Source organism: Neoarius graeffei, chromosome 3 (assembly GCF_027579695.1).
Source record: "Neoarius graeffei isolate fNeoGra1 chromosome 3, fNeoGra1.pri, whole genome shotgun sequence".
Classification (NCBI taxonomy): Eukaryota; Metazoa; Chordata; class Actinopteri; order Siluriformes; family Ariidae; genus Neoarius; species Neoarius graeffei.
This window is the reverse complement of record NC_083571.1, coordinates 5,082,365-5,108,897: the sequence shown is the minus strand read 5'-3', so window position 1 is coordinate 5,108,897 and position 26,533 is coordinate 5,082,365. Positions and strand designations below refer to the sequence as shown.

At 42.7% G+C, this 26,533-nt stretch overlaps 1 protein-coding gene across 1 annotated transcript in view; it reads right to left on the bottom strand.

Annotated features, from left to right (window-relative positions):
- The window catches only part of kif26aa (kinesin family member 26Aa), a 206,621-nt gene that overhangs the window by 100,348 nt on the left and 79,740 nt on the right, over positions 1-26,533 (bottom strand). Inside the window, exons 3-4 of the mRNA XM_060915603.1 lie at positions 24,532-25,005; positions 11,543-11,685 (exon numbers count right to left, since the gene is read on the bottom strand). Coding sequence (XP_060771586.1) covers positions 11,543-11,685; positions 24,532-25,005 — 617 coding nt within the window. The remainder of the gene's footprint in view (positions 1-11,542; positions 11,686-24,531; positions 25,006-26,533) is intronic.

Genomic DNA, 26,533 nt, shown 5'->3' with positions numbered 1-26,533 from the left:
GCACTACAAAATGGCGTCTTCGCTATATATATAGCGCCCTGTATAGTGAGTAGGGAGCGATTTCGGACACAGGGAAAGTGACCAACATCCAGTGTTGCCAGATACTACTGACGTTTTCCAGCCCAAAATATGTTCAAAACCCGCCAAAATGCACTTAAAACAGCCCAAAATGTAAAATGTACTTGATGCCGATCTTGTAAAGTAAAAATATGCAGCTAAAGTCCAGTATATTATTTGTAAATCGAACAACAATGCAAACAACTTCTAAATGGCAGCATGAGCCCGTCAGTGCTGGAGGTGAAAAATCTGCTGTCTGGTACTCGGCTCCGTGTGCTTCAATCAGATTATAACTCTGCAATCATCTGCTGTGTTCTGAATCCTACATGCACCAGTAGGTGACGCATATGCATAATATTATGTAGGCTATGTTAGGCTACGATGCATATCTAACATCTGCATTGCTGAGGTTATTTATTTTTCATCTCATCTCATTATCTGTAGCCGCTTTATCCTGTTCTACAGGGTCGCAGGCGAGCTGGAGCCTATCCCAGCTGACTACGGGCGAAAGGCGGGGTTCACCCTGGACAAGTCGCCAGGTCATCACAGGGCTGACACATAGACACAGACAACCATTCACACTCACATTCACACCTACGCTCAATTTAGAGTCACCAGTTAACCTAACCTGCATGTCTTTGGACTGTGGGGGAAACCGGAGCACCCGGAGGAAACCCACGCGGACACGGGGAGAACATGCAAACTCCGCACAGAAAGGCCCTCGCCGGCCACGGGGCTCAAACCCGGACCTTCTTGCTGTGAGGCGACAGCGCTAACCACTACACCACCGTGCCGCCCCCATTTTTTGCCCACAAAGTAGAATTCAAAACCGCCCAATTGGGCAGGAAACCGCCCAATCTGGCAACACTGCCAACATCTGCCAACGTTGTCAAAAGACGCGCGTGTCCTCTTTCGAATTCTGATGTAATCAAGCCGGAAGTTGTGTTTGTTTTGATAGCAATCAGGAAAGTTTGAAAAAAAGTAGGCAGTAATCGTCATTTAAACTCGTTTTTGTGCAATATTTTGTTTGGAAAACAGTTTTCAGAATGGCGGCACCGACACCTGGCTGACACTTCACGTTTCGAAGTCTCGCACAAGTCTCGTGAAGATCGCGCAGATAAGCGACGCCTGCCGTGGACCAAAGGAATTAAATTCAGCACGGCTAAAAACCGAATAGGCCGATAAGTATAATATTTCATTGCAGTTAGTTGCCAATACGAGTCACAATATAAGGTTACTAAAACCAAAAACATAAATGAATAACACGTTAATTAAGAAATAAATCAAGTTTAAAAATTACTTCATTAATTTCCTAGAATCTGATGTTCCAAAGTGTGTTATTCCCCTTATACCACAGCCAACAGTGTTTTATCTGATAGGGTGTCAGGAACTGACTGGTCGCGCTGAAAGTACAAAAAGACAAACAAAACCTTGAAAACAAACAAGAACCACGAATATGAAGTATGGATACGAGACAGGAGATGTACAGACCGCACAGCGAGACCGTGGAACAAATGTAAAGTATAACGAGACACAAGTGAGAGTGATTAAGAATCATGTGACGTGTAGGGGTTCATGATATCAAGATCGATATATTTATACACACTTTTTATCCACTTATCAAAAAAAGTCAAAGTCATTTCCGTGCCAGAATCTGGTCTTCCCAGGCAGTCTCCTGTCCCAGTACTAACCAGCTCTTTGAGGCGTATGGGTGCCCTCAGCCTCTCACCTATAAAGCTAGCGTTACAGTGGGGGACGTGTCCTCTGGTAACCGCGAGGGTTTGACTTCCCTACTCACATCTGTATTGCAGCGTGCCTTACCAGAAGGCAGTAGGTACCATTTTTATGATGGTCTTTGGTATGACCCGACCACGTCAAGAGGCAGACATGCTAACCACTAGGCCAACTCGTGGTCTTTACCCACAGAGTTACATCTAAACTTCCTGTTCTTACTCACATTAGAGCAGCTACTAGTGCATCTCAAAAAATTAGAATATTGTGAAAAAGTTCAATATTTTCCATCAGTTATTTAAGAAAGTGAAAATGTCATATATTATAGACTCATTACAAATAAACTAAAATGTTTCAAGCATTTTTCTATTTTAATTTTAATCAGTATGGCATACAGTACAAAAACAAAAAAAAATCTCAAAATATTAGAATATTTCATTTCGATTTTGAGTAAAACAGTATGAACACAGTGTATCTCTCGGTCTAGTTCAATACACACAACCACAATCATGGGGAAGACTGCTGACTTGACTGTTGTCCAGAAGATGATCACTGATGCCCTCCACAAGGAGGGTAAGCCACAAAAGGTCATTGCTGAAAAGGGTGGCTGGAAAAGGTGCACAAGCAACAGGGATGGCTGCAGTCTTGAGAGGATTGTCAAGAAAAGTTGATTCAAGAAGTTGGGAGAGCTTCACAAGCAGTGGACTGAGGCTGGTGTCAGTGTATCAAGACCCATCACGAACAGACATCTTCAAGAAAGGGGATACAACTTTCGCATTCCTAATATCAAGCTACTCCTGAGCCAGAGACAATGTCAGAAGTGTCTTATCTGGACTAAGGAGAGAAAGAAATGGACTGTTGCTCAGTGGTCCAAAGTCCTCTTTTCAGATGAAAGTACATTTTGCATTTAATTTGGAATCACGGTTCTAGAGTCTGGAGGAAGAGTGGAGAGGCACAGAATCTAAGGTGTTTGAAGCCCAGTGTGAAGTTTCCACAGTCTGTGATGATTTGGGGTGCCATGTCATCTGCTGGTGTTGGTCCACTGTATTTTATCAAGTCCAAAGTCAACACAGCCATCTACCAGGAGATTTTAGAGCACTTCATGCTTCCATCTGCTGATGAGCTTTTTGGAGATGCTGATTTCCTTTTCCAGCAGGACTTAGCACCTACCCACAGTGCCAAAACTACTACCAAATGGTTTGCTGACCATGATATTACTGTGTTTGATTGGCCAGCCAACTTGCCTGACCTGAACCCCATAGAGAATCTATGGGGTATTGTCAAGAGGAAGATGAGAAACACCCGACCCAAAAATACAGATACGCTGAAGGCCACTATCAAAGCAACCTGGGCTTCAATAACACCTCAGCAGTGCCACAGACTGATCACCTCCATGCCACACCACATTGATACAGTAATTCATGTTAAAGGATCCCCAACCAAGTATTGAGTGTATAAATGAATATACTTTTCAGAAGTTGGACATTTCTGTATTGTAAATCCTTTTTTTGATTGATCTTAGGGAATATTCTAATAATTTGAGATACTGGATTTCTGATTTTCATGAGCTATAAGCCATAAATCATCAAAATTAAAACAAAAAAGGCTTTAAATATTTCACTTCACATGTCATGAATATAGAATATATGAAAGTTTACCTTTTTGAATTAAATTATGAAAAAAAAGGAATTTTTTCATGGTATTCTAATTTTCTGAGATGCGCTAGTATAAACAGTCTTTCCCTCACCACACTCCTTCCATCAATCAAATATAAACATCACCTTATAGGAAATGTCACCAGATCAACAATTACACAAGTATTTATGTCGAGCGTCTGCTGTACACGCCCTGTGAATGATCTGTTACTATAGAAACGATAACGTGCATTAATATAAGCCTGCACTAGTGTCAGAGCTGCTGTTAATCAACCAATCAGGATTGAGAATTCAACAGCAGTGATGTAAAGTGTGTACGGCTGAGCCGAACTCTAAATGGTCGGTCATCAATACGCAACTCGTATGCTAATCGTGAAGCTAAGGTAGTAATTCTATTCACTTTATCAACTATACCACAGCACAGATTCTGGACTGTGATTGGTTTGAAAGTGTTGATTCATTTCCCATAACAGCAGCTCTTTTTATTTCTGTAAGCTTTACAAAAGGAGTCTCCAGTGTCGGCGCTTTGTAACAGTCAGAATTAAAGCTTTGGAATGGAGAAGTTCATACTTTGTGGTTTCTCTGTCATGTGACAAGCTGTCTTTTTATTATTACTGACTTCAAGAAAGAGAAATAAGCGACTCAGTAATTGATCAGTTCGCTTTTCGGCCGTTTCTGTGCAGTTTTAAAGGATATGGGACATGAAACATAAATGCACGCTATATCAGTTTCTTTCCATTAAAAATATGAAATAATTGCATCAACAAATACAAAATCATCTATTAAATTCAGCAAAATCGTTATATTCGTGATGATTATATGGCATTTCTGCTCGAGCTCCGATATGCATATTTTACAACCGGAAGAGCCGCTGTCACGTGATCATACGTCACAAAAACTTTCGGGTACAGCACAAGCGGGTAGATGAATATGGAGAAGTGTGAATCGTGATGATGACGAATGCGACAAAATAGTTTTTGTGTCTTGGATGACAAGAAAATTGTTTCGTTTTTAGAGTGTTTAACGTACATTGAACATCATGGTGTATTGCGACCTCCCAGTCAGTCAGACACGCTGTCACTCCTGTTAGCAATGTAGCTAGGCTCAGTATGGCCAATGGTATTTTTTGGGGCTGTAGTTAGATGCGACCAAACTCTTCCGCGTTTTTCCTGTTTACATAGGTTTATATGACCAGTGACATGAAGCAAATTCAGTTACACAAATTGAAACGTGGCGATTTTCTATGCTATGGAAAGTCCGCACTATAATGACAGGCGTACTAACACTTTCTGCGCGCTTCGGCAGCGCATTGATACCTTCACTCGGAGTTGTACCATTATTTTTTAGACAGGGCGGACGGACCAGGGCATTCGCCCGCCTGGCCGTGCCCGACGAGGAGCGCTCTCGGCCGGCTTGGGAGGCAGACGGCAGCCCCTCCTGGAAGTGTGGTTTTACCATGGGCCTCATGCGGTAAGGATTAGTATTAAAATTTTGGGTGTATCAATTATTGATTATCATAATTCTGACTCGTTTCGCCATTTTGAATGTTTTCATCTCGGACTCTGGAAGCATTGTATCTCAATCAATCTCGAAAAATATCAGCAAAAAAAAAACTAGCTTGCAACGGACTTTAGCTAGATCTATGATGAACTTTCAATGTATGATACAAAAATAATACTTCTTTCAACAGATCATTAGCCTTTGAGCAGAATTGTTTTTAACTTACCAGGAAGTGTTATCGAGCCGACCGCTTTCAGTTTCATGGGGACTGAATGAACTCTCACTCTCAGAATCATCTGACCCGTCAGAGTAAAGACAAGATCCATGTTCATGTGAATTTCCAGCTATCGGTTCGAATTGATAGGGTCTAACTTCACATCTCTGTGAAACATCGGGAATGTCACTGTCGATGGTGTCCATTTCGGTAACCTGTTTAAATTAGATTCCCAAGCGCTGGCTCCTTGGAAAGTTTTTGTGATGTCACGGGTCACGTGACCACCTAGCTAATTAACGAATCATTGTTTTACGCTGATGTATAAAAAAGTTGAATAATGTGATGATTTTCACATTTTTGACGCCCTGCAGTGATTTAGATGGCATTTCTTATGTCCTTTATACATAATTATACCCAGAAAAAAAATCCATGTCCCATATCCTTTAAAGGAATAGCTTGGACTTGATGGATATTTTGGTTGAATAATATCACTACGTGATGAACTTCTGGGAAATATTCTCCGACGCTCACTCAGCAGAACACCGTCCTCTCGCCTGTTTGGTTTGTTTTTTGGTGTTGTCTGTAAGACATTTAAGATTGATGATGTTCACTGCTGCTGCTGTGTTGGAATCTACAGATTCACTGAGACTATGCAGTGCTGACACCTTCGCCAGAGGCGAGAGAGAGAGAGAGAGAGATGGAACAGAGGAACAGAGGTAGCAGAGGAAGGTCATGAAGAATTCACTGTATAGTAACCATAAAGCATGCAAGCTTTCAGTGTACAGTAGTATCAGCTTACCGTATATCAAACATCCCTCCTTTTTCCTAACGCTCTGTAATGGACAGTTCATAAAATGTGATGTTCCTAATGGTGGTCTTGTAGGACTTCAGATCGGGGTGGGTTTCCCAAAAGCCTCTTAAGGCTAAGAGTGTCTTTACAGTGTCTTGCAAAAGTATTCATCTTCCTTGTTGTTTGTCCTGTTTTGGATTTTTGGAAGGTTAGCACCATTTTATTTTGCTACACAACATGCCTACCATTTTAAAAGGTGCAAATTGTTGTTTTATTGTGACACAAACAATCTGGAGTGTGCATATGTATTCACCCCTTTTCATATGAAACCCCTAAATAAGAGCTGCTCCAACCAATTCACTTCATAAGTCACAGAATTAGTTGATTAAGATCCACCTGTGTGCAATGTATCACATGATCTGTCACATGATGTCTGTATAAATCAGCCTGTTCTGGAAGGACCCTGACTCTGCAACACGACTAAGAAAGCAACATGAAAACCAAGGAGCCTCCAAACAGGTCAGAGACAAAGTTGAGGAGAAGTATAGATCAGGGTTGGGTGATAAAAAATATCCCAAACTTTGAATATCCCACAGAGCTCCATTAAATCCATTATAGCAAAATGGAAAGAATATGGCACCACTACAAACCTGACAAGAGAAGGCCCCGCCCACCAAAACTCACAGACCGGGCAAGGAGGGCATTAATCAGAGATGCAACAAAGACACCAAAGAGAACACTGAAGGAGCTGCAAAGATCCACAGCGGAGATGGGAGTATCTGTCCATAGGACCACTTCAAGCCGTACACTCCACAGAGTAGGCGGGGCTTTATGGAAGAGTGGCCAGAAAAAAGTCATTGCTTAAGAAAACATGTTTGGAGTTTGCCCAACAGCATGTGGCAGACTCCCCAAACACATGGAAGAAGATTCTCTGGTCAAATGAGACTAAAATGTAACTTTTCAGCCATCATGGGAAACGCCATGTGTGACGCAAATCCAACACCCTGAGAACACCATTCCTACAGTGAAGCATGGTGGTGGCAGCATCGTGCTGTGGGGATGTTTTTCATCTGCAGGGACGGGAAAGCTGGTCAGGACTGAAGGAAAGATGGATGGCACTAAATACAGGGCAATTCTGGAGGAAAACCTGTTTGAGTCGGCCAGAGGTTTCAGACTGGGACGAAGGTTCACGTTCCAGCAGGACAACGACCCTAAACATACTGCTAAAGCTACACTGGACTGGTTTAAAGGGAAACATTTAAACGTCTTGGAATGGCCGAGTCAAAGCCCAGACCTCAATCCAATTGAGAATCTGTGGCATCACTTGAAGATTGCTGCACACCAACACAACCCATCTAACTTGAAGGAGTTGGAGCAGTTTTGCCTTGAGGAATGGGCAAAAATCCCAGTGGCTAGATGTGCTAAGCTAATAGAGACACACCCCAAGAAGTGGTAGGCATGTTGTGTAAATCAGATGGTGCTAATGCTCCAAAAAAAATCCATTTTAATTCCAGATTGTAATGCGACAAAACAGGACAAACACCAAGGGGGGTGAATACTTTTGCAAGACACTGTATATAATATAAAGGAGGAACATTGCCAGCTTGGCACTGTGGATAACAGTTGAAATAATCCTGACTGCATGTTTGGGTAACAGTGAAGTGAGCAGGCACGAGGAACACATTTACTTCATTATTTAGCTGATTAATTGCTCATTCTTTCGTGTGAACATTTGTTCATTTAATTAAAAAAAACACACTTGGAATACAAAATTTTATTTTCCAAAAATGTCAAATAGTTTTAATTATTAATTACCACATTATGCATGTAATGCTTAATGATGATGCAATATATTAACATATTTTAACGCTTTATATTTCATTGTTTTTTGGTTAAACATGAATGCCATGTGACCTCATCGACTGGATTCAGCAACTACTAATGCCTACAGTATATCAGGGATGTGTGCTGCAAAGACGCTGTTTGCAAAAGTTGCAAACAGTTAAGACTCCTTCTTATGAGTGAGTTCAGGAAAACCACGGACAGACACAACGTTTGTTGCTGAAGAGAGTCTCTCAACTCGCTCTTTAGTCCTAAAGGGCAACATTATCGGGAAACTACCCCTGATCTTTCTGAAGGTCTCGTCTCAGACTCAGACACAGATGACTCTAGATTTTATTTCAAGACTAATAAATCAAGACCAAAAATTAAAAACAAAAACAAAAAATTACATAGAGGGCAGTAAAACATGGAAACAGAGTGTTGAATAAAGATGGTGAAGTTGATTTTAGCTCTTAGTGTTTGTTTGTTTTGGGTGTTTTTATGCGAATGTGGATCTTTTAGATCAATGTGAGAAGGTCTGTGGTTTGCACGTTCCCCAATTTATCATAAGTGTCTGCAGTGTGGGACTCACACTGGTCTGGTCTGGTCCGGTCCAGGTCTTCACTCAGTCTCAACTCCTGAAATTCTTGGTCTCGTCTCGGTCTCCATACACTCTGGGCTTGGTCCTGACTTCCATGGACTTCTATGATCATGGTTTTGGTTTCAGTGGTCTGGACTACACTACAGCCCAATGGTTCCTGATGCATTATTTAATTTTGTTTTTATGGTAATCATCTGCACATAAAAGAAGGCTCTCTTAGGTTCTGGTATTATTTTATGACAACCGGAAAATCTCTAATGGCCCTTTTCCACTACCCTTTTTCAGCTCACTTCAGCCCGACACGGCTCGCGTTTCGACTCAGAGCAGCACGACTCAGCTCACTTCAGCCCTGCTCAGCCCCCAAAACTCACACCGTTTTGGAGTGGGGCTGAAGCGAGCCAAACCGAGCCGAGTGGGGCTAGGGGCGTGAGCAGACACTCCCCTGTGCACTGATTGGTGAGGAGGAGTGTCCTCACACGCCCACACACGCCCCGGGAGCACGCTGGGATCTGTAAACCCGGAAGAAGGAGAATTACGAGAATTATGAAGCCTTATGCGCCTCGCCTCATCTATACGCTTTTGCCAGTATCTGTTGGCGTTGTCGGCGACAACAAGCCACAGCACCAAGACCAGCAACACTAACGACTCCATGTCCTCCATGTTTATTGTTTACTCTCCGGGTTGTGAGACTACCGCTTAAAAGCTCACTGATGTCGCTGTTTGCGCCGCCTAACGACATCACCTGACGTCCACCCACTTTCACTAACTCCACCCAATGTGTCCACCCACTTCCAGCCAGCACGGTTCAGCGCGGTTGTAGCCAAAATGCAACTCCAACAGCCCCGCTCAGCTCGACTCAGCCCAACTCAGCACCGCACGGCTCAGCCCGACTCAGCCGCGTTGGTAGTGGAAAAGCGGCATAATTGAGCTCTGATGGAAACCAATCCTGATGAAGGTTCATTACACACGAGACACCATTAGAGATTGTGATCGATCAATTAATCGATAGATATATCTCTCTCTCGCTCACTCACGCTCTTGCTTGCTCTCTCTGGTACAATACATTCAGAATAAATCTTACAACAGGCACAGCCTTTGTTGTATCATACTGAGGTGGTGAGTTCAAATCCCGACTAGGCCAAGATTCCAAGAAGGCAAAATGATCTGTGCTCTCTGAGTGGGAGTGGTGTTACTCTCTAGCTCTCTCTCTCCTGTCAATCACACTGGCATTAGCCAATCGCACATGAGCACCTGTAAGCTCATGTATGTGGAAGAGGGTAGATAGTACTTTCCTCCACGTGTTGTGACACAGCATGAGCAGTTTTTTGTTTGTTTTGTTTTGTCTGGTTTTCTCACTTAATCAGATATTTCTCAACTAGTATTTTCCCCCATGACTCCATGATGGTAGTGATAACAAACCAAGCCCTATTAAGCACTTGCATGTGACGTCACAGCCGATCCAGATTGTGACAGACGCCATCTTGTCGGTCAAACACCATATTTCCGCCTTCTACTTCTACCTTTTCTTCTGGAAAACCCTACTATATACAATCCTACTACAACGGCTGCGGCTACAAGCTCTCCCTACCTGTGCACGTTTTTTATGTTTTTTGTGTGTATTTTTGCGTGTTGTTCATCTGTATCGGACTTCAATATCCACTACAACCGTATGGACTTACTGGACATTAGTTTCCAGCAGAAAATGACAGTTTGTAGCGATTTCCACCGCATGCACAACATTCCGGACGAGATAGCGAGACCAGCGGGGTCTCCGTGGATTGTTATCGGAAGCAAAGCGAAGGAGGCGGCGCCGGGAGCGGAAGCAAAAGCGAGGCTGCAGAGTCAGCCTGTTGACTAAGCTCAGAAAACAGCTACTCAAACCTCCACTGCTAAGCCTCTACCTCTCCAACGCCAGATCCATGGTAAACAAGACGGACGATTTGGAATTACAGCTGGAATTAGCTTATTCTATTCTATAATCGGCTGGTCAGTGCTATACTCAATACTTAAGTGACTTACCCGTCCAATGAGGATTCTTATTTTCTTGTTTACAAGATGCCACATCTGAGTCGCTGACAAATCCTGAATTTCTGTAAAGATAACTGTCCAGAGATTTATAAGCACGCAGTGCTTCACCACTGAACAGCGAGGGAAAGTTAATGAGGTAATTATACATGTCTGGGTATTCCGCTGGCAGTTCAAAATCCACTGACACGGTCGTGAAAACTCCGTCCGGTAAGCCATAAGGGTCGCTAATCTGTAGATCGTTTATTTTAGACATATATCTAGTTATCTGTTCATTAGAAAAATGAGCCGTGTAGTCCGTCGGTTGAAATTGATCCATTTTGTACACGAGTGCAGCAGTATTCAGCGGTGTTTTTTTACCGACAAGATGGCAGCTGTGTACTTTCCGGTCACGTGACTGCAAGATCTCTATAGTTCCTCAACGTGTTTTTTTTTTTTTTTTTGGACATCATCTAGTACACTACACATCTCCCAAACCCCTGGACTTTTCCAAATGGAAAGGTAACATGATTGCTTGACAGGTGACGAGAAACAGCATGTCCTGATTGGTTGGCTTGGCAAGCCAGGTCACTGTATTCTATTATTGTTCATGAAATGACTAGAATATCTCAAGTGAATAAAAACGCCATTTATGAATATACATGAGTATGCAAACCGAGTATTTGTTCTTAGCTTCCTGACTAGCTTGTTAGCCTTTGTTATTGGCTGCCAGGAGCAGGAATTTAGCATCTCGATGTGCATTTATTTAAGATCAGCAACCAAAAGTGTCAAGATACAGCAGAACGTTATTAAGACAATCACCATCTAGAGCCTAGTGAGCCAGCTCAGTGCACATGTTCTGGAGAGATGTATGCTGTCTTGCTCTAATCAGATGGGATTGGTACACAGACGGTGTTATGAAATAAGCTCATATCTACAGTAGCCCCACCCCCAAATCAGTTTTAGAAATCATGACTAAGTCATTACATTTTATCAGGGTTCAGGGGTAAATTATCTCACATCATTTTATCGATCAAAACCTCGAAGTGTGACTGAAATGAAGTTCAGCCAAGGTTTAATCTGAGAACTACATTGATGAGTCCTAAAAGGTAGATGGCTGCAGGAGATGAGATTTTTTTTTTCTTAAAAAAAAATGTTTCTGGGCTTACCTGAGGAAGAAGGAAGCTGCGGAGGTGCTTTGAGCTGGAGGTGGAGATGTTATCTGGCTGGTGCATCTGTTTCCTTTCCGAGCGATGGAGGGAACAGCAGTGACTTGGCTAGAATGTGAAGTTTCAGAAGTCCTGCTGTCCTTCTCTGGATCCAGACTCTGGATATTAGAGAAATGTTACCATAGAAAATAGAACAGAAGATAAACTGATTTTATAATATGGACCATTTACAGTATATAATGGTGAAACTTGTCACATTCAGTCAGCAACATAAGCTCAAAAAGTGCCATCAGTATACTGTATCCAGGTACGTGTGGAAAGTTCCTCATGTTCAGGATCAGGTTACACAGGTGCTTAATGCTAAGGTCTCACAGAGCCGGAATCACTTCATGGTAGACACCGGGAGATGGTTCTGAGCCTTCAGAGGGTCAACGAGCATGCATTTCTGGCCCTTCTATGGGAATATGTGAGAGTTACAGAGCTATCTTGAAAACCAGGAGGGTGTGGCTTCCATCAGTGGAAAGCTTGGTCGTGTTGAAAATCATTGTGGGTCAAGCACTGGATGAATTCATGTGTTGCAAAAAGATGAAGGCATCCATGAACATCCTTGAGGCATCTGTGAGGATTACGTGGGCTACCAGAGGTTACGGTAGTATTCCGTCAACCATCGACCTCAAAATGTTCAGAGAACAACATTCAGAAGAAAGTGAAAAGCTTGCTTAGGGGGTGTGGCTTATTTCATCTTGCCATGGCTTGTAATACTCGAGTCCAGGACTTGGATTCAAGTCCGACTCGTGCCCTAATTTTAAGGACTCGTGACTTGACCTGGACTTGAGCACTGATGACTCTGACTAATACATTAACTGCATTCAGACTTGTAAATTGGAGACTCAGATTTTTCTTTATTTCTTGTAACATCTCATCTCATTATCTGTAGCTGCTTTACCCTGTTCTACAGGGTCTCAGGCGAGCTGGAGCCTATCCCAGCTGACTACGGGTGAAAGGCGGGGTACACCCTGGACAAGTCGCCAGGTCATCACAGGGCTGACACATAGACACAGACAACCATTCACACTCACATTCACACCTACGCTCAATTTAGAGTCACCAGTTAACCTAACCTGCATGTCTTTGCAAAATTTTCTTCAATGACTTGAACTTGAACACTAGGGACTTGAGACTGGACTCGGACTCGAGGTTTAGTGACTCGACTACAACACTGCTGTGCTATGCCGTGCTGCAGTCGTGAAAACCGTACACACTGCTGTCATTGCTGTAAGGCCATACATCACTATATATCGCTGCCCTCATTGGTTTTACCGGCGTCTTCCGTCACTACTGTCATGCCTTCATTTTCATATTTATTTCACCCAAATTTATGCAACGGGTCACCTCCAAAATCTGCCGGAATGGCCATGGTAGCCCCAGCCACGGTTGTCATGGATCAACCGGCTTTGTATGACCTTAGCACAAGCTGAATTATGCATGAAACACATCATTGAGGGATGAATCCTGATACTGTAACACAACACTGCATATTACATCATTAACCTAAATATTTTCATGAAAGACTGTGAAAGTGGTTATGGTGAGCAATTCAGCCTAAAAGCCTGGTCAGCTGGGAGCCGTGCAGAGAAATCATCAAAGGTATTAGGGAAGAGTTTCTCCCAGTACAACCACGAAGTAGATCAGGAACAGGGCCATGAGGAAGGGGCATAAACCTGAAGGCAGACCTCAGAGAAATCAATGTGGTGTGAGAAAACCCTTCTTGGTCGGGCACTGGGAAATATCAGCTAAATTAGCAGAGAGAAACAGCTGTTCAGTAATGTGTTTCGCATTAATGGAAGATTTTGGAGTTTTAGCACTCAGCGTATTTGAAAGATAAAACGACAACAGGGTAATGCAAGTAAACTCAAAAGAAACAGTGGCGAGCATTGCACTCCTCACTAAGACATGAAGTCTCTTATATACTGCTGTGACTCACACTTCCCACGCGCTGTGATCCATAAACATTTTCCCAAAGTAGCTTCACAGAAATCCAGATGTAGGTTTAGATCCTGAGTAAACAAACCAGAGGCAACAAGAGTGAAGGAAGCTCCCTGACCCTACAGTATGGTGACACTACAAGGTGGCATGTCTCGTGTCAATTGTAGTTTGTCTGTTGTAAATCTGTTGTGTCTTGACTACTTTTGTAGGTGTGGTCTGTCCAATTATAATAAGAAATGGGAGTAACTGTAGAATATATTGCAGTTTTAAAGCTAACCCAGATAGCACACCTATGTTGGCTCAACATTGGCCCACTGTCAGTTGGGCTGATGGTCCATCAGAGGTATGACCAGTGAGCCTTTGTTAGGCTGACATCAGCAAGCCAATAAAGGGGAAAAAACAAGATCTTGTTACTCTCGCCTGTCCTGCCACCCACGAGCTGCTGGTGGTCCGATAATGGATAATCATCTTACCTTAAAGCAGAATCGACCACTAAGGAAGTGTGTTGGCACTGTTGGCACACTTCCTTTCTACTAGTTTGTGTCCCCAACCTGGCAGCAGCAGTCGTCATATCGGTTTATTTTATCTTTGATGTAAACACAACACTTCGGATATGCAAATGCTTCCCGTTACACACGAATGCTATGTCAATAAACATCATTTTGCCAATATTTTAGAGACCATCCGTCTTCTCCGTCGGTCAGCATCTGTCGGGATCCGATAAAATGATAAATCTTGCCTTGTGTGTTGATGGTTACTACATCCAGGTGCACAACAATATAATGGCATGATGGAAGTCTTGCTGAAAGTAAAAACTTTCTTTGATGGCTATATTCCTTTCGATGCTTCGCCGTCGTTCCTCGTTGTTGGCTATGGTAGACTACTGGTAGTACATGTCCAAAATGGCGGCCGCGTTTGTCGTGACGTCACATGAAAAGGGTCCATACAAGAGAGCCAGTTCCTCAGGCCAGGACTCTGCAGTCTATTTTCATCTCAATAACAAAGGACACTCGTTTCAGGAGTGCAATGCACACATTCTAGCCAGAGAAGACCAGTGGTTTGAAAGAGGAGTAAAACGAGCCATCTTCGCCAACCTGGAATGACCATCACTGAACAGAGTAGGGGATCTGAAACACCACTTATCAGCTACATACAATGAAGTCCTTGGCACACTTAACAGAAAACTGAATACACATTCACACCAATGCTACATCCACACGACAACGGCAATGAGATGTTATTAAAAAAAATATCGCGTCCACATGGGCAACGATCAGTAAAATATCAGGTCCATATGGCAACGCAACGCTTGCTGAAAACGATGCAATACACATGCCACACCTCTAGGGGCGCTGTAAGACGGTCCCTTCGGAGACACCAGAACAATAGAAGAAGTAAGGACGCATGTGCATAAACTATTATGCGCGAGACTTCATATTAGCCACAAAGTCAGAAAAATCTGTTCGTAAAATTACATTATAATGACCAAATACAATGAAAAGTATTTTTCCAGTCTCACCTGTGAAAGGTAATCCCATGTGATCTCATTTGGATGGTAAACCTGTCGGTACAGTTAAACGCAGCACATGAATGAGGCATCTTTATTCTCCGCTTTGACCCATCCAATATGGCGGCGAGGATGACGTATGATTCTACGCGGAAGGCGGCGTCTTTAATGGTCCGGAGTAAATTGAATGCTACACGTTGATGGATTAATTTGTTCTTCTACGCCCTTTTTGAGGAATGTATTGTAGGACTTAAACCAACATCTGAAGAGGTGAGATCGCTCCTTTTTTTTCCTATTTTTGCTGGTGGGATTGACTCTGCCCTAAGGGCTATTCTCTCTCTCTCTCTCTCTCTCTCTCTCTCTCTCTTTGCACCATTACACAATAAATATTCACAGTGAAAATATTTTGTAAGCGTGTTTCATGAACCAAGTTATAGGATTTGTTGACAACTCGCATCGAGTTCGTTACACTTCTACCCGGCGTGAAGCACTCACAGTCATGTGGTTGTGATGTCATCATAAACAAATCCGTTCTACTCATCCAGACGACTTCGCAATGGCAACGTTGCCAGATCTTTCCACTCTGGAACCCGTTTTCAAAAGATTGCGTTTTGGGGCACCCAAAACGCCGGTGCCGTGTGGACGCCAGGCCTAAACGATAAACAATTGTATCGGATTCACCTGAATCCCTTGCCGTGTGGACAGGGCCCAAGATTCAGCTGACTTCAATGACTCGCATGATGGCAGAGAGCGCCAACAACCCACAGATCACCCTAACGACCGTTCATACCCGGCCCCCAGTGACCTACACCTATAGGATGACTTAGCCCATGTTTACATTAGACCGTATCAGCGGATCATCAGATTAACGTTTTTAAAACGATTAGTGTGCACACAGCAACACCAATACACGATTAGTGTGCACACAGCAACACCAATACACGGATACGCTCGGCTCCGCAGGCATCCTGCGCTCCAAATCACTCCGCCCTGAACAGCGAGTGCCCTCTGGAGGGTGCGCACTCCGGCCCTGCGCAGCTCACAGAGCGCGCGAGTGAAGTGCACAAGCAGTGATTCGGGACTGAGCCGCTGTGTGTGTGATCCCAGCGCATATCACTTACCACTTGCAAGTGGAAGGATGGCAAGCCTAAAGACAATCATAACTACACAATGGGCAGTATTTGCATCAGTATTTGCAGTATTTTCATACTTTTATACTCTTTAATGAAAGGTGATACAAGGCGGAAGTCCGCGCCGTTTTTCAGCAGTCGCGTCACATGACCAACGCCAGCGAATCAGGAAGGTGGATGTCACAGTGACGTTGTCCAATGACGACGCCAGCTAGAGCTCAGCACAGCGTATCCGCGTATTCTCAATGTTTACACAGCACCGGAGCTGACACGATCTGGATTGAATACGTGGACCCTGGCGGATTCCCGTTTCCCGGCGTTTCCAGGCGTTTTAATGTAAACGGACAGTGCATCTGCGAAGAAAATGAGACAGATACAGTACGGTCTAATGTAAACTTGGCCTTAGCAACCCAGGTGACCTCAATGTTACAAAGATACAATACTACCCTGCTGGGTACGGTTGTTTTTGGTCCACTAGAGGATAAATACCTGGAAATCCCCACTAGTCAGACAGAACTGAAGAAGCCTTTCGGGTGAGAAGCGAAACGTTTTCAAAAAATTTCAAGCAAGTCCTGTTGCCTTTTTTAGCACCTACAATGTGGCGCGAAAGCAAAAGCCTGTCACTTTGCTGATGTGAATGTAGGGGAAGTGAAATTCATTCTGCAGAGTCTCAGTGAAATCCCATCCATCTCTTGAAAAAAAAAAATATATATATATATATATATATATATATATATATATATAAAATCCCAGCTCAAATCCCACCTTTTCTACCCAGCGCTATCGCTTTCACTCAGGTGTCACCTGACCAAATCTTTAAGCAACTGCAGGGGACTGATAACATCTTCATCAAAGCACCTTCAGAGCTGACCTCGCTCATGACATCGTGCTGTTCTACAGACAGATATACAGATATAATTCACACGATTTACTCTTTCTATCTCTCTCTCTGAGGACCCTGCCCTACATATAACCAGCATACGTTATATAACATAGAACAACCCCCCCCCACACACACACATACACACAAAGCATGACATGAAACGTCTTCGCATTTCTCTGAAACAGGAAGCCACGTCAGGGACGTAGGAAGCTGCAACCTGGCAGAGCCGTGATCTTCTTCTGACAGGCTGACAGAGAGATAACGAGGGCAGAAGAATCTGACTCGCTCACGTGGTGATGGAAATAAGACCCCTTGTACCACAGAGCAGCTGAGCACACTAATTCACAATTCGTTTCTCTCACAGTAATTACATCCTCATGTCTGGGTCCGCCATTAGTGCCCAGCAGGGATGGGCATGTCTAGTTCACAATGGATGGCTCCTTTTTTCTGCTAATTAATTTGAACGTGTGTTAAAACATCTCAGGGTCTCAGAAAGCCCTTGAGAGAGAGAGAGAGAGAGAGAGAGAGAGAGAGAGAGAAAGTGCTCACCAGCATGGATTGATAAAGGCTCTGCTAGATGAATATTCATTTCAATTAATGTCAGATATCACAGTACATCCATTACAGATAATTATGCAAGAAATTAACAAATATTATACCAACGCTAGACTCTTTAATAACCAGAACACACTCTCCATCTTCTACACAAACATGGACAAGTGATGGACCAACCTCACTGTCTTCTTCTTTATCTTCAGCTTTAAGCTAGAACGTTACCTATCATTACCGAACAGCGCTGGATAATTTCTTAAATTCTCATTTCTGATTGGTCAGAAGATGTTGATTAGTTTTCTAGACGAGCAGCTCTGACAATAGCACAGGTTTATATTAATGCGCTCGCTCTAATACGGTATTGTTTCCATAGTAACGGCTCATTCACAGGGACAGTGTCAGCACTTCGTAACAGTCAGAGCTAAAGCCATAACTTTACGTTTTATGACATTTTCAGGTTTTTTTGGTCTTATTAGCTTCAAGAAAGAGAGAAGAAAGGCTGCTGAGGTAATGCCTGCTTGTAGCTGGTTATTGGACCCATGGTACGGTACGTTCATGTTGCTGGTCTTTCCACTTTCATTTCTTCTGCTTTGGTTTGAGAAAATCTGGCTGATCGCCTCATCAAGTGCCTCATTCATCTTCATTAAACTCTTTATCCTGGTCAGGGTCTTGGGAAAGCTGGAGTCTGTCCCGGGAATGCTGAGCAGGAAGTGGGAACAGACCCGGGATGTTACAGCAGTCCATCACAGAGCACAACACACACTCACACGTTTTCAGGAAGTTTAAAAAAAAGCCCACACAGACACGTGGAGAACATGGACAGACAAACCAGGAACCCTGAAGCTCTGAGACAGTGACACTACCTACTACGCCACCATGATGCCCTAGATAAAGATTACGATAAAATTAATATTGAAAAAATAAAATGTTCCTTTAGAAGTTCTTAATTCTTTGTTGCTGTGTCACATTGAGTCTAAGCTTCTTCATTATCATGTTTATCACTGCTACGAGAAACACAAAAGAACAAATATTCTGATCATGTCCTTTTGAGCATCAGAGCAGTGGCAGGTTAAAACAGACCCAGATGGACGTCAGGTGCCATTTTTTACCCCGCGGTGAGGCCGCTGTGCCATCTGTTGACAATTTGCCATCCTGGCTCCCTCCCAACCTTCACACCAGCCTGAACTCGGGCACGTCAGTGCTCTAAATTAGCCAACCTGGGACACCAGGAGTTATTTGACTGCAGAACTGACAATTAAGACATGAGGCTTATTCCAAAGCACAGACAAACCTGAACGCGTGTCGCACTTTCAATTCCACCAGCAGGTCTGCTCTCAGAAGCTGCCTTGGTTCAAACACACTTCATCATCCAAAATAACAAACTACTACTCTTACCCACAGCTGAAGAAAAATCTCAAGGTCTAATTGTTCTTGCGTCTCTGTGAAAACCTGACTGGTTCGCCTGCACCTCATCATCACCTCTGTAACCCCAAATGCACAAAAACTACTTCCATCCTTGCGGCAAGATGAGAAGCGACCGCTCTATGTACAGTATTACTCCTGCACAAGATACATCTCATATGGCATTTTGTTATATTGTGAGTAAAAACTCCTTTTTTTGTTGTTTTTTTTGCTCAGGTGTTGGACTTTATACACATGATCAAGCCAAAGAACATCATGACAACCAAGTTGCCAAAAAAACCCCAATATGGCCATATAGAGAAATATATAAAAGTATACGTGATAAAGCTTGAACTTTATGTTTCCATGGAAACCCTGATCATCCATAACAGTCTTCAGAAAAAGGGAAGATGTGAAAAAAATTGTAATTTCTTCAGCGTGCACCTGCCGCCCTGCTCACTTCTACAGCTGTAAATATTTGGCCTGATGAACTATTGAGTTCATACGGAGCTTGAACATACTTTCTTAACGGGCTTCTTTGGGTGGTTCTTAAAGAGCTGTTTTTGGACTAGAAATTATTCCGTGGAGAACTTTTTTTGGAAACTAATAATCCTAAATGAACCAATGAACCCTTGAAGAACCCTTAAAGAGCCCTTGAAGAACGCTTGAAGAACCCCTTTTGTCTATGAGTGATGTATTAAATAGGTTGGGGACTGAGGTTCTCCCTTCTTTTTTCTGTCTGATTATTTCATTGGTTGGTTGGTTGGTTTGTTGAACCTACCTACCTACCCATTCATTCATTCATTCATTCATTCATTCATGGACTATATATTAGGGACTGAGAGCCTCCCCTCCTTTTTTTGTTTGTTTGTTTGTTTGTTTGTTTGGTTGGTTGGTTTATTGAACCTACCCACCCATTCATTCATTCATTCATTCATTCATTATCTGTAACTACTAATCCTGTGCAGGGTCGCAGGTAAGCTGGAGCCTAACCCAGCTGACTATGGGTGAGAGGCAGGGTACACCCTGGACAAGTTGCCAGATTTTCACGGGGCTTCATTCATTCATGGACTAAAGATTGGGGACTGAGGTCCTCCCCTACTTTTTTGTCTGTTTGTTTAGTTGGTTTCTTGAACCTACCCACCCATGCAACTCATTCATTCATTCATTCAAGGGCTATAGTTTGGGAACTGAGGTTCTCCCTTCTTTTGTCTGTCTGTCTGTCTGTTTGTTTGTTTGTTTGTTTGTTTGGTTGGTTGGTTGGTTGGTTGGTTGGTTGGTTGCGTGAACTCACCCACCCAACTCATTCATTCATTCATGGACTAAAGATTGGGGACTGAGGTCCTTCCCTCCTTTTTTGTCTGTTTGTTTAGTTGGTTTCTTGAACCTACCCACCCACCCATGCAAATCATTCATTCATTAATTCATTCAAGGGCTACAGTTTGGGAACTGAGGTTCTCCCTTCTTTTGTCTGTCTGTCTGTCTGTTTGTTTGTTTGTTTGTTTGTTTGTTTGGTTAGTTGCTTGGTTTCGTGAACTCACCCACCCAACTCATTCATTCATTCATTCATTCATTCATGGACTAAAGATTGGGGACTGAGGTCCTTCCCTCCTTTTTTGTCTGTCTGGTTGGTTGGTTGGTTGGTTTGTTGAACCTATGCACCCATGCACCCAACTCATTCATTCATTCATTCATTCAAGGGCTATAGATTGTGGACTGAGGTCCTCCCTTATTTTGTCTTTCTGCTTGTTTGTTTGTTTGTTTGTTTGTTTGTTTGTTTGTTTGTTTGTTTGGCTGGTTGGTTGGTTGGTTGGTTGGTTGGTTGGTTGGTTGGTTGAACCTACCCACCCTCCCACTCATTCATTCATTCATTCATTCAAAGGCTATAAATTTGGGGACTGAGGTCACCCTCCTGTTTGTGTTTGTTTGGTTGGTTTGTTGAACTTATCCACTCATTCATTCATTCATGGGCTATAGATTGTAGACTGAGGTTCTCCTTTCTTTTGTCTGTCTATTATTTGGTTGGTTTGTTGAACCTACATTCATTCATTCATTCATTCATTCATTCATTCAAGATCTGTAGATTGGGGACTGAGGTTCTCCCTTCCTGTTTTGTCAATTTATTTGTTCAGTTGGTTTGTTGAACCTACACACCCACCCACCCACTCAATCAAATCAATCAAATGCCTTTATTTAATTGCATAAAAGTGCATAGCATATGTTATAATATAAAATAGATTTAAAAAAAATCATTCATTCACTCATTCAGGAGCTATAGTGACTGAGGTTCTCCCTTCCTTTTTTCCTGTTTGAGTCTTTCTTTCTTTCTTTCTTTCTTTCTTTCTTTCTTTCTTTCTTTCTTTCTTTCTTTCTTTCTTTTTAGTTTATTTGCTTGAAGGTTATAGATTGAGATCTTGAGGTTTTCCCCTTCTTTGCATCCATTGTCTGATCTTTATTAATTTATTTATTGGTTGGTTGTTTTAGGGTTATAGATGGATTACTGAGGTTCTCCCATCCTTCACTTCCTTTTTTTTCAACATTATAAATGGTATACTATCTTCTTGACATCATTTCCTTCCTTGCATTCATAGCCACCAGTTTAAGTGAAAATGGTGTTTTATTGTTACTCATATTGATATTTTCTTGCTGCTACTGTGAAATAACATCCTCCTGTGTACATCATCCTTAGACACGCAAATATCACAAACCCAAATGACAAAACAAGGCCATCACTTCAAACAGTGTCCCTTGGCTCAGAAGGGACTTCCCTGCCGATCCGTCACTGCTCCCAAACCCTGAACACCGCAATAGGAGCTGCATTAACATATCACTTAGCATCAGCGTTATAATTTATCACCTTCTCCTGTAAGGAAAAGAGGTCAGAGACGTCCATTGTGTCGATGGAGCAGAAATTACTTAACGCTATATATATCCTGAAGGCAAGGTCATTTTGTGTCCCCAAGGTCAGTGTTAGAGGCTCATCCACTGAATAATGATCCTGCACTAATGCTAAGTCATTCAGTCAGCAGACTACGGGAAATGTTTTTCATTAAATATTAATATTAATTGTTAAAGGTTTTTATCTTCCAATTAGCTAAGAAGCATCAAAGAATTCACAAGCACAGTTGATTAATGGATTATTGGACAGTCAGGAAAAAAAGCAAATCTTTTTTTTTTAATTAGAGCCTTAATTCATTAAGGGATTTGATTTCTAGTGCAACTTCATAAATCTTATTAAAGAAACTTTGCATGACCAAATCTGATGCACAGTGGGGCAAAAAAGTATTTAGTCAGTCACCAATTGTGCAAGTTCTCCCACTTAAAAAGATGAGAGAGGCCTGTAATTTTCATCATAGGTATACCTCAACTATGAGAGACAGAATGAGAAAAAAAATCCAGAAAATCACATTCTGATTTTTAAAGAATTTATTTGCAAATTATGGTGGAAAATAAGTATTTGGTCAATAACAAAAGTTCATCTCAATACTTTGTTATATACCCTTTGTTGGCAATGACAGAGGTCAAACGTTTTCTGTAAGTCTTCACAAGGTTTTCACACACTGTTGCTGGTATTTTGGCCCATTCCTCCATGCAGATCTCCTCTAGAGCAGTGATGTTTTGGGGCTGTTGCTGGGCAACACGGACTTTCAACTCCCTCCAAAGATTTTCTATGGGGTTGAGATCTGGAGACTGGCTCGGCCACTCCAGGACCTTGAAATGCTTCTTACGAAGCCACTCCTTCGTTGCCCGGGCGGTGTGTTTGGGATCATTGTCATGCTGAAAGACCCAGCCACGTTTCATCTTCAATGCCCTTGCTGATGGAAGGAGGTTTTCACTCAAAATCTCATGATACATGGCCCCATTCATTCTTTCCTTTACACGGATCAGTCGTCCTGGTCCCTTTGCAGAAAAACAGCCCCAAAACATGATGTTTCCACCCCCATGCTTCACAGTAGGTATGGTGTTCTTTGGTTACAGCTCAGCATTCTTTCTCCTCCAAACACGACAAGTTGAGATTTTACCAAAAAGTTCTATTTTGGTTTCATCTGACCATATAACATTCTCCCAATCCTCTTCTGGATCATCCAAATGCTCTCTAGCAAACTTCAGACGGGCCTGGACATGTACTGGCTTAAGCAGGGGGACACGTCTGGCACTGCAGGATTTGAGTCCCTGGCGGCGTAGTGTGTTACTGATGGTAGCCTTTGTTACTTTGGTCCCAGCTCTCTGCAGGTCATTCACTAGGTCCCCCCGTGTGGTTCTGGGATTTTTGCTCACCGTTCTTGTGATCATTTTGACCCCACGGGGTGAGATCTTGCGTGGAGCCCCAGATCGAGGGAGATTATCAGTGGTCTTGTATGTCTTCCATTTTCTAATAATTGCTCCCACAGTTGATTTTCTTCACACCAAGCTGCTTACCTATTGCAGATTCAGTCTTCCCAGCCTGGTGCAGGTCTACAATCTTGTTTCTGGTGTCCTTTGACAGCTCTTTGGTCTTGGCCATAGTGGAGTTTGGAGTGTGACTGTTTGAGGTTGTGGACAGGTGTCTTTTATACTGATAACGAGTTCAAACAGGTGCCATTAATACAGGTAACGAGTGGAGGACAGAGGAGCCTCTTAAAGAAGAAGTTACAGGTCTGTGAGAGCCAGAAATCTTGCTTGTTTGTAGGTGACCAAATACTTATTTTACCGAGGAATTTACCAATTAATTCATTAAAAATCCTACAATGTGATTTCCTGGATTCTTTCCCCCCATTCTGTCTCTCATAGTTGAAGTGTACCTATGATGAAAATTACAGGCCTCTCTCATCTTTTTAAGTGGGAGAACTTGCACAATTGGTGGCTGACTAAATACTTTTTGCCCCACTGTATCATGTGTTTTATTTTACTTTACAATATTTTACCATTTATGAAAATAAATTGTCTGAGACATTTTCCTCCTGAATAGATGGTATGTCACACAACTTGTACCATGACAGTTATTTGACCTCAGTCATATTTTTGCTGAAGTGTTGATGTTTTAATCCCATCACTCTTTGCTGAAGGACTCTATTATGTAAAACTACACTTGAACTCGACTCCTGATAAAACAGAATGTTGACCCTATGAGGTGTATAAAACAAGGCCATGTGGAGCGAGTGGAACTTGGCGTTTCCTCTTCGGGAGGATATGAAGCTTTATAATGGCTCTATTACATTTGGTCACAAAAACAAGACTTGAAGTTGGAATGTAAATGCATTTTTCTCTTTATGTACCAGCATGTCTATATTTTGCTCTCTTGAACAGCAGAAAGTGTGTGACCCTGCGTTACAGCCACGTCCCCAAGTACAGCTTAGAGCTGTGATTGATCAGTGTGGCACCACTGTATCACAATGATGGAAGTGAAATGCACAACAATCCCTTCCATGCCAAAGCACATGCCTTGTGATAGAATACCTAAATATTAGTGCAAGAAGAAGAGGAGGTGATTAATAGGACACCTCCTTGTCCTGACTGGATAGATGTTCCTACTTGCAGTTCTCATCCTTACCTGCGATTGTGGTTGCTGATGGCCTCTGCTTACAGTCGTCACACTCCACACCCCTTCCAGATACTGCTGAGCGTAGATGGGTAATGGAGTGACAGTAGCATGGCAGCTCGGCTTTATGTCCATGCCAGCAGCTCCAGATGTGGTCCAGCCCATTTCCTTATGCTTGATACCAGTCACTGGTTTGACGTGGGACCTTGAGGGGTGTTGTACAGCAGCAGATGAAGAACCCTGGTTCATCCAGCAGGGTCTCGGTGATGATGCGATGGGGTGAGGTCCTAGCAGGCCAGAGAAAGGTCCACACTGCAGGTTAGGGGTACCATCAAGAGCCAGTCCTAGGGCTGAGTGAAGAGCCAGGCGTCGTAGCTGGTGCAGAGGAGTTCCACACACTTCACAACAGCTATCAGCATCCTGACCCCTTGGAGGCCATTCTAGAGCCTGAAGTTTATCAAGAAGGAGGCCTGCAAAACTTGGGTCCTGCAAAAGATAAAGAAAAGGTGTGTTTAGATTTAAAGGTTCTATCCAAAACCCCAAAAGATATTTGGTTTGTCTTTTTTTTTTGAAAGAACCCAAATGTGTCGATGTAAAACCCAACACATACAGTGGTGCTTGAAAGTTTGTGAACCCTTTAGAATTTTCTATATTTCTGCATAAATATGACCTAAAACATCATCAGATTTTCACACAAGTCCTAAAAGTAGATAAAGAGAACCCAGTTAAACAAATGAGACAAAAATATTATACTTGGTCATTTATTTATTGAGGAAAATGATCCAATATTACATATCTGTGAGTGGCAAAAGTATGTGAACCTTTGCTTTCAGTATCTGGTGTGACCCCCTTGTGCAGCAATAACTGCAATTAAACGTTTGCGGTAACTGTTGATCAGTCCTGCACACCGGCTTGGAGGAATTTTAGCCCATTCCTCCATACAGAACAGCTTCAACTCTGGGATGTTGGTGGGTTTCCTCACATGAACTGTTCGCTTCAGGTCCTTCCACAACATTTCCATTGGATTAAGGTCAGGACTTTGACTTGGCCATTCCAAAACATTAACTTTATTCTTCTTTAACCATTCTTTGGTAGAACGACTTGTGTGCTTAGGGTCATTGTCTTGCTGCATGACCCACCTTCTCTTGAGATTCAGTTCATGGACAGATGTCCTGACATTTTCCTTTAGAATTCACTGGTATAATTCAGAATTCATTGTTCCATCAATGATGACAAGCTGTCCTGGCCCAGATGCAGCAAAACAGGCCCAAACCATGATACTACCACCACCATGTTTCACAGATGGGATAAGGTTCTTATGCTGGAATGGCGTGCTTTCCTTTCTCCAAACTTAACGCTTCTCATTAAACCAAAATGTTCTATTTTGGTCTCATCCATCCACAAAACATTTTTCCAATAGCCTTCTGGCTTGTCTACGTGATCTTTAACAAACTGCAGTTTGTTCTTTTTGGAGAGCAGTGGCTTTCTCCTTGCAACCCTGCCATGCACACCATTGTTGTTCAGTGTTCTCCTGATGGTGGACTCATGAACATTAACATTAGCCAATGTGAGAGAGGCCTTCAGTTGCTTAGAAGTTACCCTGGGGTCCTTTGTGACCTCACCTGCGGAAACTTCACACTGGACTTGGATTCTGCGCCTCTCCATTCTTCCTCCAGACACTAGCACCTTGATTTCCAAATGAAACACAAAATTTACTGAAAAGAGGACTTTCGACCACTGAGCAACAGTCCAGTTCTTTCTCTCCTTAGCCCAGGTAAGACGCTTCTGACATTGTCTCTGGTTCAGGAGTGGCTTGATATTAGGAATGCGACAGTTGTAGCTCCTTTCCTGAAGATGTCTGTTCGTGATGGCTCTTGATGCACTGACACCAGCCTCAGTCCACTCCTTGTGAAGCTCTCCCAAGTTCTTGAATCAACTTTTCTTGACAATCCTCTCAAGGCTACGCTCATCCCTGTTGCTTGTGCACCTTTTCCAGCCAGCCTTTTCAGCAATG